Source organism: Delphinapterus leucas, chromosome 12 (genome assembly GCF_059928025.1).
Source record: "Delphinapterus leucas isolate spDelLeu-1000000601 "Yukka" chromosome 12, BTC_Dleu_Yukka2, whole genome shotgun sequence".
Taxonomy (NCBI): Eukaryota; Metazoa; Chordata; class Mammalia; order Artiodactyla; family Monodontidae; genus Delphinapterus; species Delphinapterus leucas.
This window is the reverse complement of record NC_143140.1, coordinates 95,084,192-95,096,883: the sequence shown is the minus strand read 5'-3', so window position 1 is coordinate 95,096,883 and position 12,692 is coordinate 95,084,192. Positions and strand designations below refer to the sequence as shown.

Here is a 12,692-nt window from a genome sequence, read left to right as displayed (position 1 = left end):
CCCTTAGCATCGCTGTAAACCATATGTGGTTAACAGATACACTCTGGAGGCTAAATTAAATGCCCTTCTTTATAGAAATCAAAATATTAAGCAGAGCCTCAGAATTATATTATTTTCAGTTTTTCCAATTTGTCCATCACTTTTAAGTGGAACAGAAAGTTTCAACAGTCTTGGACCTGAATTTACAGGTGATACATTTCTTCCCTAATTATATTTTCTCTCTTTACGCTTCCTGTGGTGAGATTAAAAATTAAGCAGGGGGCTTCCCTGGTGGCGCAGTGGTTGAGAGTCCGCCTGCCGATGCAGGGGACACGGGTTCGTGCCCCGGTCCGGGAAGATCCCACACGCCGCGGAGCGGCTGGGCCCGTGAGCCATGGCCGCTGAGCCTGCGCGTCCGGAGCCTGTGTTCCGCAACGGGAGAGGCCACAACAGTGAGAGGCCCGCGTACCGCAAAAAATAAAAAAAAAAAAAAGTAAGCAGGTGCTTAACTGTTCAGGGGCCTTGTTCAGATTTTACTCTGGACACTTTATTTTTAACTGTTTGAGAATTAAATCCTCAAAACGTGGGCACGACAATTTGCCCTTACTCTGGGGCCACTACACACAACATAAAAGTGCACAATTCAGTGGTGTTTCGTGCATCCGAAATGTTGTGTAACCACCACTTCTATCTGGCTCCAGGACATTCTCATCTCCACAGGGAAGCTGATCGCCCTCCCTCCCCCGGCGACAGCACTCTGCTCTCCGTCCCTATGCATTTGCCTATTTTGGACATTTCATATAAATGGAATCAAAGTGTGTGACAGTGTGTTTTCAATGTCCATCCACGGCGTTACCTGTGCCAGCATTTCATTCCTTCTTAGGGCTGAAGAATGTCCATCGTACGGACACACCGCAGCGTGTGCATCTGCTCTAGTACTGATGGACATTTGGGCTGTTTCCATCTTTTGGTGATTATGAGTAATGCTGTTCCGGGCACTCGTGTACAAACTTTTGTTTGAACCTCTGTTTTCAAGTCTTATGGATATATATACCTGGAGGGGAATTTCTCGGTCCTACGATAATTCTGTGTTCAATTTATAGAGAAAACACCAAACTGTTTTTCACAGTGTATGAACCATTTTACATTCCTGCCCCAAAATGGACAAGCATTCCAATATATCCACATTTCCACCAATAATTATTTTCTGTGTTTTTCATTTTTAATTGTGATAGCCATCCTAGTGGGTATGAAGTGGTATCACATAACTTTTTGGTTCATAGTAATTTTTAAAGTATGATCAATTTTTACCTCATAGGAAAATCCAGCTTAACTGAAAATTATAATATTTTAATTAAATCAAAGCATGAAGCTACTTCTAATCAAGGACTTCAATCATTTTACTAGACCAAAGAAAAACTTTTGCTTTGATACAAATTTGATCATATTTTTTAGAAAGTTTTTGTTATCTGAAAGAGCAGAGACTTTACAAATGATTTCTTCCCTGTGTTTAGCGTTGCTAACAACAGGTTTTTAACAAAAATTTTTGGATGAGTTCTTTGTTAGTAATAATGAGTTTTGTAAGCAACTTATTTACCTAGTTGTTAATTGTTTTCTCTCAACTGCAAAGTGAAAGAGATTCCTTTTCCAGGGGATCACAAAACGTGTCTATGCGTCAAGATACGTTAGTCACGGAAACTATCGAGATGCACTGCTTGCTCTAAACTAGAAATAAACGGCCATGTTTTATAGTGGCTGTTTCTAATGATGGTTTTCATTTAAACAGGAAGCAAATCATTTCCTACTTTGCTAACATCACTCACAACAGGTTTAAGCAATTATTGGAAGAGACAGATTTGCTGCACATTTTATGCAGAAGAATTTTGGAGAAGAAGAGTTAAAAGGCCCCGAGGAGGCCCAGCCAGAACAAGGTCATGGAGCACTGATGTTTACAGGCGGTCCTGACCCTGACCGCCCCTGAGCCCGGGAGCTCTTCTTGTGGGGTCCTCTGTCCATCACACACAGGATGACATGGAAACATTACCCAGAAGAAAGTGGATCGCGTGTCCTTTAACTCTTCCTGTGTGAGTCCTCACCCCAGAGACAGAGCCGCTCAGCAAGCTCCTTACTGAGGCAGAAACCCTTGCGGATATGGAATTATTTCAGAGTCCCATTATGAAATGTACAATGAAAGGCTACACTGGGTATTTTTCGGGTCAACAGACCTACTGACCCTGGACCTAGCAGGGCGACTACATGGTGATGGTTTTGAGCACGGTGGTGTCAACTCTCTGGGGACACAGTTCTCACTGCTGGGTCCCCGTGGCCAGCACGGGGGCTGCTCGGACAAGGCTGGGGTCAGAACAAACAAAGCTGACGAGGAAGCCAGCTCTCCCTTAGTAGTGGCTGCAGAAACGATAGCCCGAGGGTGACAGGCCTATAGTTTTATTGGCATCGAATGAAGGCAGACCCTGTGTTTCAAAAGTTGGAATATTGTACCCACCCGTAATTTTGAAGGGCCGCCTCCCAGGAGAACGAGTTCTGTGCTGCAATGTTCTTTGGCATAAATGATGCAGAAGGCTGCGCTCTGATAAAGGACTGGCAGGACTCCAAGGAAGGCTCCCCGCCCACCCACCTGCAGCCGCCCAGCTCAGGCAGAGCCACGGCAAGTGTCCAAGCCGTCCCTTGACCAGAGGGAGCATCTTAGAGCCGAGGAGAAAGAAACTGAGTTTTCATCGTAAGTATTATCATTGTAAACGCATCAAGACAGAAACAAATTAGAACAGGAAAAGCCAGGGTACATAATTGGGGTGGCCAAGTCCTAAAGGAAAAAGAGTAAGATAAAGTACAAATGACTGCAAGAATATATAAAAGTATTCCAACGTTTTTTACAACATTTATCCGGGGAACAACTGATCAGAAGCAGCTCTATGACGACTGATCGCCACAGTGTCATCAACGCATCACCCCAGGTCCCCGTGCAAGCGATCCCAGGGTCCTTTTGTGTGAAGTCTGGCTACAAACCTTCACAGGGCAGACTGACTGAGGCCACGTTGTGCTTGCCGCAGCTCCTCTGATGAACTAACCTTGGAGGATACAGGGTTGCTAAAGCGAACAGAGAAAAGTTTTTTTCACAAACATTTCAAAAAGTTCTGTTGTGTTCCTGACCCTGGCTTGAACGTGAGAGCAGTGGCCCTACCTCTCACTGTGTCTGCTTCAGTCTATAATGAGGGTGCTTCTAACATCAGACCTGTTAGAACAGCATGAAGGAGTTAAGGTCAACAAGACTGGGGTAGGGTTTCTGCAAGGGACAAGCGCCAGCCAGATTAAAACGTCCTGGAACCACACATGTAAAGGGCACTTCCAAGCCTGCCTGTGGGCGAAAGGAGGCTGATGAGAAACAGCAGGAAGCAGGGACACAGACCCCCGAGAGGACCGGGCAGGAGACACGGGCGCGTGCGCACGTGTACATAGGTACACGCACGAGACACACATACACACCCATACACGCAGGTGTGTGCCCACACACACACGTGCACGTGTACCTATGCACACGTGCCACACACCCTGCATAGACTCCTCTCATGGAAATACCTGTTTCGTTGAAGAAAATGATGGCAGGTTAACTGATTTCCAGCAACCAAGCTGCACCCTGGCCCTCGGCGCCACTGTGGGTTAACAAAGCCTCCAGGTGACGCTACGTGGGAGCATCCAGGTGCTCTGCCTCCTTCAAAGGCAGTGTCACCATAAGCCTGAGGAAAACGGCCAGTGATGAAGCTTCCAGCCCACCTCCTGGCTCTCCAAGTATGAGTAAAGGCTTTGGGAGGAGCACACATTTACGACCAGAAGCCTCTTCGGAGGGAAGGAATTCCTCGTGTTCATCTGACCCGACCACCCTGTTTCAGAGGCAGGTGGAGCCCTCCTGGCCTGGCCCCTTAGCGCTGGTTCCATGGTCCCCCGACCCGTGGGAGCTTGCGAGGTGCAGAGGCAAAGACCTCGCCCTCCCGACCCCATCTCTGCCCCATGTGGAGATCCACAGCCAGCTGCCTGTCTGGCCACACCAGTAACATCAGAGGTACTGCGGCTGGGCTGCGGGCACCACCGCTGTTAGGTTTTACATCATGTGTTTTAATAAAATCAAAGTACACAGAGCACTTCAGAGAGGGCGGTACTGTACCGACTGGAGGTGACAAGCACCCTCCGGCCTCGCAGAAATTCTGCTTGAAAACGTCGGTACTTTCAGGGGCGACAGCCCTGCTGACCACATGTGTGGTTTACGCCTTCCTCGGAATTTCCAGAAATGCAGGGCTGGGAGCCTGAGCTCTCTCCCTGCAGGACTCAGCGGAGTGCACACCGAGCCCAGGTCAGCAGGATGCCCCCTGCAAGTGGCCTGGGTCACACACAGGGAAGAGGACGGTCACGCGGTCCTGAGGGTCAGGCCTGCCCAGAGAGCGCTAAGGTAACGCCTGGTCACAGCAGCCCAGCAGGGAGAGAGGGCGCGTAAGGCACGCTGAGGCTTCTAGGCCAGTGGTCAGTATGTGTCCAGAGTGAAAGCCCAGGGTATTCGCAGGGAGAGAACAAGGGCTCTGGAAACTCGCCATAACCGCGATATTAATCATAACCCCCGTCGAGGGGCAGGGGTCTGTCTCCTCGACACTGTGGACCCCTGTGCACTCGTATGCCGGCCACGCTGTGACCCACAGAGGCCCCAACGCTGCCAGGGGGTCGCTCTGCAATGACAAGCAGGACGGTGACCATAAGACTCGGGCTGCGAATGAGAAAGGGGACGACGGGTATCAGGAAGCACTTTGTAACCATGTTTCTTTTCTTATTCACTGGTTACTAAAAAGCCAGGTCTCGGAAATCTCCAGGAAGTTGTTTCTGTCAGATATCCTTTATAATTCTGTTTCCAGAAATCTCAAAATAGTTCCAAGAACCACTGGCATCTAGACTTTTCTTCTTCTTTTCCGTCTTCTCCCTTTTTTTTCTTTTTTTTTTTTTTTTGGCTTTTTTATTCAATGTCAGAGATTTTTCTTGAAAAGAAAGGCCCAATGGTCTCAGATCAAAAGAAAAATATTTATGTGTTTGCTGAGTTCTAAAAACACAAACTCCACAAATTTCTAAGAAAATATGAGAAAAATCCATCAGTGTAAACCAGTGCACTTCTGTTCAAGGGCTTCCCTGGTGGCGCAGTGGTTGAGAGTCCGCCTGCCAATGCAGGGGACACGAGTTCGTGCCCCGGTCCGGGAGGATCCCACATGCCACGGAGCGGCTGGGCCCGTGAGCCATGGCCGCTGAGCCTGCGCGTCCGGAGCCTGTGCTCCTCAACGAGAGAGGCCACAGCAGTGAGAGGCCCGTGTACCGAAAAAAAAAAAAAAAAAATGCAGCTTCACACTTGCCAGTTGATACTACGATACACCAGCCAATTTCAAAACCGGGAATAATTTAGAGCAAACGCGGATGAATATTCGTATTCTGCGCAGTGGAAGTGCCATTTCAATCTCCTTCTCCCGCTCTCACCTTCATAGCAGAAAGCTCTCGACCTGGGTGTGGTGCGGAATTGGCAGTGGTTGTGCCCTTGGGGACAGAGGGATGTAACAGCAGCACCTGCCCGGGGAGCCAGGACACCTGTTTCTGGTCCATCAGCACCAGGGTCCCCTCCCATTCACCGTGAACCCTTCCTGCCACGTGGTCCCGGGGCAGGCTGGGGGGTGTTAAATGCTGGACACACGGGGACAGGGTGGGGAAACGAGGCAATGTAAATCAACTGGAATGAAGGAGCCGCTCCTGTCTGAGGAGGGTCCGCTCCCGTTCAGAGCTCGGCTCCAGGGAAAGGCTGCGTCTGTGGGAAAAGACGGCCTGCAGACCGGGAAGCCCTTCTCCGGGCAGCCCCAGCGTGGACCAGACTCAGATCACCCACAGGAGAGGGCTGAAAGCAGACGCTTCAGAGCTCCAACTCCCCCAAATCTACAGTGTCAGAGGTACCTGATGCCCAGTTATCTCAAACTATGTTGTACAACTAACAATGTCTCTTTAAAGTAACTTTCATATTTGCTACCCTTGGCAACCGAAGCACCAGATAACCTTGACCTCGAAGTTTACAGGTACCTTCCCATTATTTTTATTTTAATCCTTTTGATTTAAACTAAACTTGTTTTTAGGAAATAAGTTTTGTTTTTACCTACTTCTTCCTTATCACATTTTTTAAAGATTTTTTTTTGATGTGAACCATTTTTAAAGTCTTTTATTGAATTCGTTACAATATTGTTTCTGGCCTATGCCTTGGTTTTTTGGCCATGAGGCATGTGGGACCCCAGCTCCCCAACCAGGGATGGAACCTGCACCCCCTGCATTGGAAGGCGAAGTCGCAACCACTGGAACGCCAGGGAAGTCCCGTCCCTTATCACACTTTTTGTGTCACAAATTTATGGTGTGAAACTTCTTCAGTGAGGTGTGAGAATCCCAACCAAGGGAATTATCCAGAAAAAAGTTAGGCTGGATGCAAACACAAATAAGCTAACAGTGACATCACCAAAAGGCCATCTGCGCTTAATTCCAATTTACCGTCCCTGTGCAAAAGCAACTCACCATGGACTCTGCAGAGCTCGAAGTGGGAGGCTTGGGAGAGCGACCTCAACTGTGGGACACAGAGGCCTCTGGTGTCAATGTCCACCCAGACAGATGGACGGCCTCTGGCCTCTGTCTAATGAACCCACCACAGACGCCCATGGAGACTATGGCCAACACAGAGGCTTAATATAGCGGCTTCCTCATCGTCCTCCGACAGTGTTTGACGGGAATTATCCTCCTAAAGGACACTTGATGGGGGTTCTCTAAAGGAAGAGGGCACCAAAGAGGATGGTAAAACTCAAACTTTACTGCCACCTCCACAGCACCTGTTCTCACAAGCTAAGTCAGCACAGGCCATTGTTTCTAGAAGGTTCTCTAAAAGGTAGATCGCCTGATACTTTAATTCATTCTTAGGTCACTTCTCATTTCTCAGCACAGATACCCGAGGTGTGTAACAACAATCAAGGCATAAAGTTACATCCAGACTTTTCTCCGAGGGACGTGTTTAGGGCACACAAATCAGACGCACGTGGGAGGTGAGTGCTGGGCTGCCCTGACGCCTGTGGGCAGAGTGTCCTGCGGGGTGTCAGCGGGAGTGGTGCCCACGTCCAAGGACCGGCAAAACTCTGTCTTTGTCGCGTAGAGCAGTGGCTCCAACCTGTTCACTTAGGATGTGTCGCATTACGAAAGGAAGAGCAAATTACTCAAAACCTGGCCAAGTACAGAGTTGAGACAGTAGCTCTTCTTTCTTTGGGCAGATTGTTGGCGCTAACAGCTAAACACTGCAGAACACTGTCTCCAGGGTGTTTTAGCCTGTGTGGCTCTTTTTCCTAGATAATAAGAAAAAGAAGGTTAAATCTCTTTCTGAAATTGACTCTATTTGTGCTTGAAACATCAGCTGTTTTGCTGAGTCAAACCCTTCATTAACGTGGGAAGCATTTCAATGTTTTGCTCTAAGCGGTGCTTGTTAACTCCAAATCTGCTTCTTAGATCAGGAAAATTGAAAATTACAGGTGTGAAATCAGCACCCCCCCAAAAAAATCACTGAAAACGGCACAGGTGCTAGTACACACTCCCCACAGGCTGAAAGGTGAAATGAGAAGGAGTTGGAAGAACCAATAAAAAAAAAAAACTGGTGAGAATAATTTTAAGAGACTTTGGAAACATTCTGTGAAACCCTTGGATAAATTTGTGTCATGATGTCATAAAACATTCTAAGAAAAGAGAGCATTCAACAAGAAAAAAAAATGATTCAGAAATGACTCTTCTCGCTACGTGCTCTCAACATAAACCCTTGACATTTTACGTAGAAAACCTTAGCCAAATGAAAATAAAGCACATGGGTGTACACTTCAGTGACTGATTCTTGAACAAATGATCGAAAGCAACTTACCTTTGCAGTTTCCACGGTAAGCAATCTCTAGCCGGGGGTCTTTGCACTTGGCGCGCTGAAATTCACAGCGAGACAGGAAGGTCCTCCCATCCGAGGCACAGAGGGGTTTCTGGGTGGGACCCCCACAGTCCAAGCTGCAGTCCTTGTCCTTGTCTTGGTCGACTCTCAAAAACTTGGAGGAGCAAAGAAAAAAGAAGCCAGACATCTCAGAGTGTTCGATGGAAAGCATAAGGCTATCTAAGGCCACTTAGTGCCAGGGGATGTCCCAGACACATGGTGGGAAGCTCTGAAAACTCCGACCTCCATCTGTTTCACACATCTGGATAACTGGTAACTTCTCTGCTCGGCATTTGGTGGCTGAACCCCTGAAGGCTCCACCACTGGCCTGGGACGCCGTCCAGGTCTGCACGGGGGTGCCCATGTTCTGCGTACCTTTAATAATCTGAATAGCAATGTTTTTGTGAATTCAGTGCCTGGTTGACTCCTGCATTCACCAGGTTTTGCGATCACCTTGGAAGTCGTGGGCATCAGAAGTGCCCTGCCGGCCTGGAACTGGGGGTCAGTCTCTCCCTGTTGGACAGTTCCACACAATCTCACCTCTGTCCCAGGACCCAGGGCTGCTGGGGTGGTGTGAGCACGGAGCCCCTGCCCCAGGGTCCCCTCCGTGAAGTCCCCGTTGACCGCTCTGGGGTCCCCATCCTCTCCTTGGCCCCTCTGACGGCCCGGACACAGGGCTTCAGAGCTCGCAGCATCTCCCAGTGGGGCTTAGATCCGGCCACCTGCTCCCACACCTGCCCTCCTTGGACCGCTGATGGCGCACCCTGCTCACCCCCCGGGCTTCCAAACCCCCCGTGCGTCCCACCCTCTGTCCTGTGTAGGCCTCCTCAACCCAGACGAAGCAACAAGCACGAAGATGAATCCAATAAAGCTTCAAGCTCTGGGAAGTGGAGCCATCACGAGCCTTTGGTCACTGGAATGTCACCTGCCCTTCACAGCGATTTATTAAAGGAAAGAGAGAAAACCCCGAGCTGTGGTTACTACTCAATACTCCACAGCAGTATGTAGAGCCCTGGCCTCTGTGTATATCTGAACAGGTTTATTTGGTATGTTTGCCCCGGTAATATTTACAGGGGCAGAGCTCTACTCACAGCAACCCCTCCCCTGTCCCAGTCTGAGCTGGAGGAAGAGAGGGAATGGACTTTAGCAAAATTGCAGGGACCTCATCAACTTGTTCCCTCATCAGGAAGAGACAGAAAGGACATTCTCAAACTCAGGGTGCTTCGCTCCTTAAAAAGATACCCACACTCTCCCCCTTGCGTCTCTGAGTGTCCTAGCTGGCGATGTGTAAAGACCTACCGAAGCTGAAGCTGAGATGAAGCCACAGGGGGAGGAAGGCCCCATGGGGGGACAGCTGTCCAGGGAGCCACATCGCTCCCGGGGTCCAGGCGGGGTCCTCACAGCCCCACCTGGGGTCCTGGGGAGGAAGGGCTACGAGTGCACCGTGGCAGGGAGGGTGTGAGGGACAATCCCTCGACGTGTTTGGTTGGGAGCTGAGGTCCCTGGCCATTTCCCGGATTTCTGGAGAAAGGCTCCAGCCAGGAGGCAGGTCATGGGCGCCTGGAGGGGGACGGTTCTTTGTTCAGTGGGGCCCCGGGACACAGGAGAGACATTCTGCAGGCTCTCATTTTTCCTAAGAAGTTCACTTGCTAAAATGATCTGTGCTTATTTTAACCAAGAGGCAAGTGAAAACAGATCATTACCTTTCCAAGATTTCGCAACAACAACAAACGTGTTCTTTTACTAAAAATGGGTAAAGCAAGGCCATAAGCACATTTGATTGAATTCTGTCATTGAGGGGTTTCAACCCCTTGTTTCTCTTTCCCCGAAACTGATTCATGAGAATCAACTCTCCAGCCACGATGGCACACCCCAGGCAGCGGCAGCTCCCAGGAGACTGGAGCGCCCAGAGCACCGCACCTGAGGAACTCCATCCGCGCGAAACACTGCTCCTCTTACAAAGTCACCGCCTCACCTCGTTCCTCTCCTCACAAGCATTTGAGTTTTCGTAGACTTGTTCTTATGACTCGCAGCTGGCCTGGAACAGAGCGGTTTTGTGCAAGAGAAAGAAAGATAGAGAGACAGAGGCCACCAGGGGAGCAAACTTGACCGTGAAACATCTCGGGACCTTCGCAGGCCCAGTGCACACAGGAGCCCGCCCAGAAGCAGCTCCCTTCTACTTTAGATGACAACCTGAAATAACCTAAATCCTGCTAATTTTTGTGTTTAAGAGGTGGTCTATTTGTATTTCCTGAAACCCCAAGTGAGGAAATGCGGATGACTTAGGGAAAGACGTCGTAATTATCATTTTCTCTGAATGTAGAGAGGCAGCCTCTATTTTTTATTTTTTAAAAAAGCTGAGCATTCAGGCGCTTAGAATTTGACCATAATTCTCAATAATTTAATAGTGTAGAACAAACAATGGAACTGTTCCTTCTCAGAAATGAGGGCATTCACACTTTCTGCATGTTTCTCCCCCTCCCCGTTTTTAACAGCAATTAAATTCCAGGGGAGACCGTGTACAGAGGAAAATGAGCTTTTAAGGGAGCTGGATTCTTTGCTAAACAAAGCCCTGGAGGGAAAATAAAATAGTCCTATTCTAAAGAATTTAGTGTTCACTAAAGAACTTGGTTGAGGGTCTTCAAACTAGTTCAGATAAAAGGCACTTTGTCAAATTTAGAAGGAAATCAATTACACCTTGAACAGCACTATTAAAACAACGACCTCAGGGTCCCAGGGCCCCGTCTCCTTTGCTTTCACGAAGCAGGGCTGTCTGCACAGGTGCCTTGCGGGGGAGGGGCAGAAGGAAGCTAAGGGGGTGCATGTGCAGTGCCTGCCTGGAGGTCATGCGACTCCTGCAGTGGAAACAGTAGGTCAAGTGCAAACGGATTAAAGATGTGATCCGCCTTCTGCTTAATAAATGCATGGGTTTAAGCCAGAGGAAAAGCCGGAACAAAATGAAAACATGTAAGAAATGGGTTAAAACACTCTTAATACGGATGAATTTCCTCACTGTGATATGGATATCTGATTAGAATATGGGGTAACACATGGTATGGGTTAACATTAAGAAAAACATTTCTGAATTACATAATCCGGCAGCTGTAAGATTCCCCAAAGCAAGAACCTTCTAAATAATGAGCCACCGGGAAATGAATGTAGCTTCCAAGTAAGTGTGTTAGTGTGACACGAGGACGAGGCTGATACACTGGGGGTGAGATGGGTTAGAACCGCGAGGGCATCTGGGGCATGGGTGAGTCTGGGGGGTTTGAGAGAGTAAGTGATCTTGTACCACGGGGAGAAAGTGGGGACACCGGGGACACGGTTATAAACACACCTGCTAAAGGGCAACTTCTCCACTTTAGAGGCTAAGCTTTCACAGATTTCAGGAAAGAGTCCCCTACTTTCTAGTGGAACAGAGAACCCGAACCTATGACACAAACACGGAGATGGTGTTTTAGAGCCTCCAGCCTGAAGCTGAGACGTTTGAGTGAAACACAGCTGCTGCCCCGAGTTCTCCCCCAGAGACACAGCCACTCACTCATTCATTCATTCACTCATTCATTCACTCGCTCACTCATTTGTTCACACGTTCACCCATTCATTCACTCATTCACCCATTCACCCATACATTCATTCCCTCACTCATTCATTCGCTCATTCATTCTCTCACTCATCAATTCATTCACTCATTCATTCGTTTGCTAGAACTAACAAATGCCAATCGTGCGTGTTTTACAAACGCTCTCCTGCAGTATTTTCATTGTCTGCCTCTTTTTCACACTCTTTAAGGACATTGTATTTCTAAGGTAGATCAAAAGTCAGGTCCAGCTTGAATTGAACTTGTTCAGTAAGTGTTGAGGGACAGCCCTCTGCCAGGCTTTTTCCTGGACTCCAGGAGGGGCGTGGGGTAGGGTTCAAAGGCGGTCCTGTCCTCACAGAGTTTAAGTTCCAGAGGGCAGCGAACACAGCACCACAAAGCATCACGACGGCATCTAGGCCAACGAATAACCATCGTGTGGTGCAGTGGGAAAGCCCAGGAATGAGACGGGATGTGGCCTGGAATCCCAGGGCACAGGTCACCAGAAGCAAATCAGGAACAGTGACGTCATGCAGGTCTGCTGTGGGGTCAGTCTGGCGACTGGCCTACAGACCAACGAGCTGGGAGGCACCCTGAGGACCGGGGAGGCTCAGGGGTGCCAGGGGTCCGGGAAGCTGGTCCCCTTCCTGCCGCCAGAACACTCCCAACCCTGTGTTCCCCTTGTTACACACAGATGAAACCAGCGGACAGAGTCTTACAGGAAGCAACCCACTTAGTACGGTTCTCCAGTCCTCTGTAATTAACTCGGCCCAATTGCAGCGTTCATGGTGCTAACTGTAAACCAGTGAAAACTGGATTCTGCCACTGCTCGATGCTACTCAGGACGTTTAGCAAACCGTCAAAATCACAAGAGTGTGGTGTCGACTCGGTCTGTTTGTCTGTAAAACGGGAGCAATAATACTTTCTCTGCCGACTTTGAGGTAGCTGTGAGAATAACTAAAACAACGGGGTTTACACTGTGGAGAACAGGATGAAGACAAGCGCGGGTGGGAAGGGCGTCTGTCCCCCAAGGGAGCTGCCTCCTTTCCAAGGCAGGCGTGGCACCAGGAGGATCGGACCCCAACAGAGACGGCGGGATCGGCTCTCTCTTAG

At 49.0% G+C, this 12,692-nt stretch overlaps 1 protein-coding gene across 4 annotated transcripts in view; it reads right to left on the bottom strand.

Moving 5' to 3' along the window:
• Positions 1 to 12,692, bottom strand: part of SMOC2 (SPARC related modular calcium binding 2) — a 156,620-nt gene that overhangs the window by 102,955 nt on the left and 40,973 nt on the right. For all 4 annotated transcript variants that reach the window (XM_089922262.1, XM_089922263.1, XM_089922264.1 and 1 more), the window contains exon 2: positions 7,943 to 8,114. In XM_089922262.1, the coding sequence (XP_089778388.1) occupies positions 7,943 to 8,114 (172 nt within the window). The remainder of the gene's footprint in view (positions 1 to 7,942; positions 8,115 to 12,692) is intronic.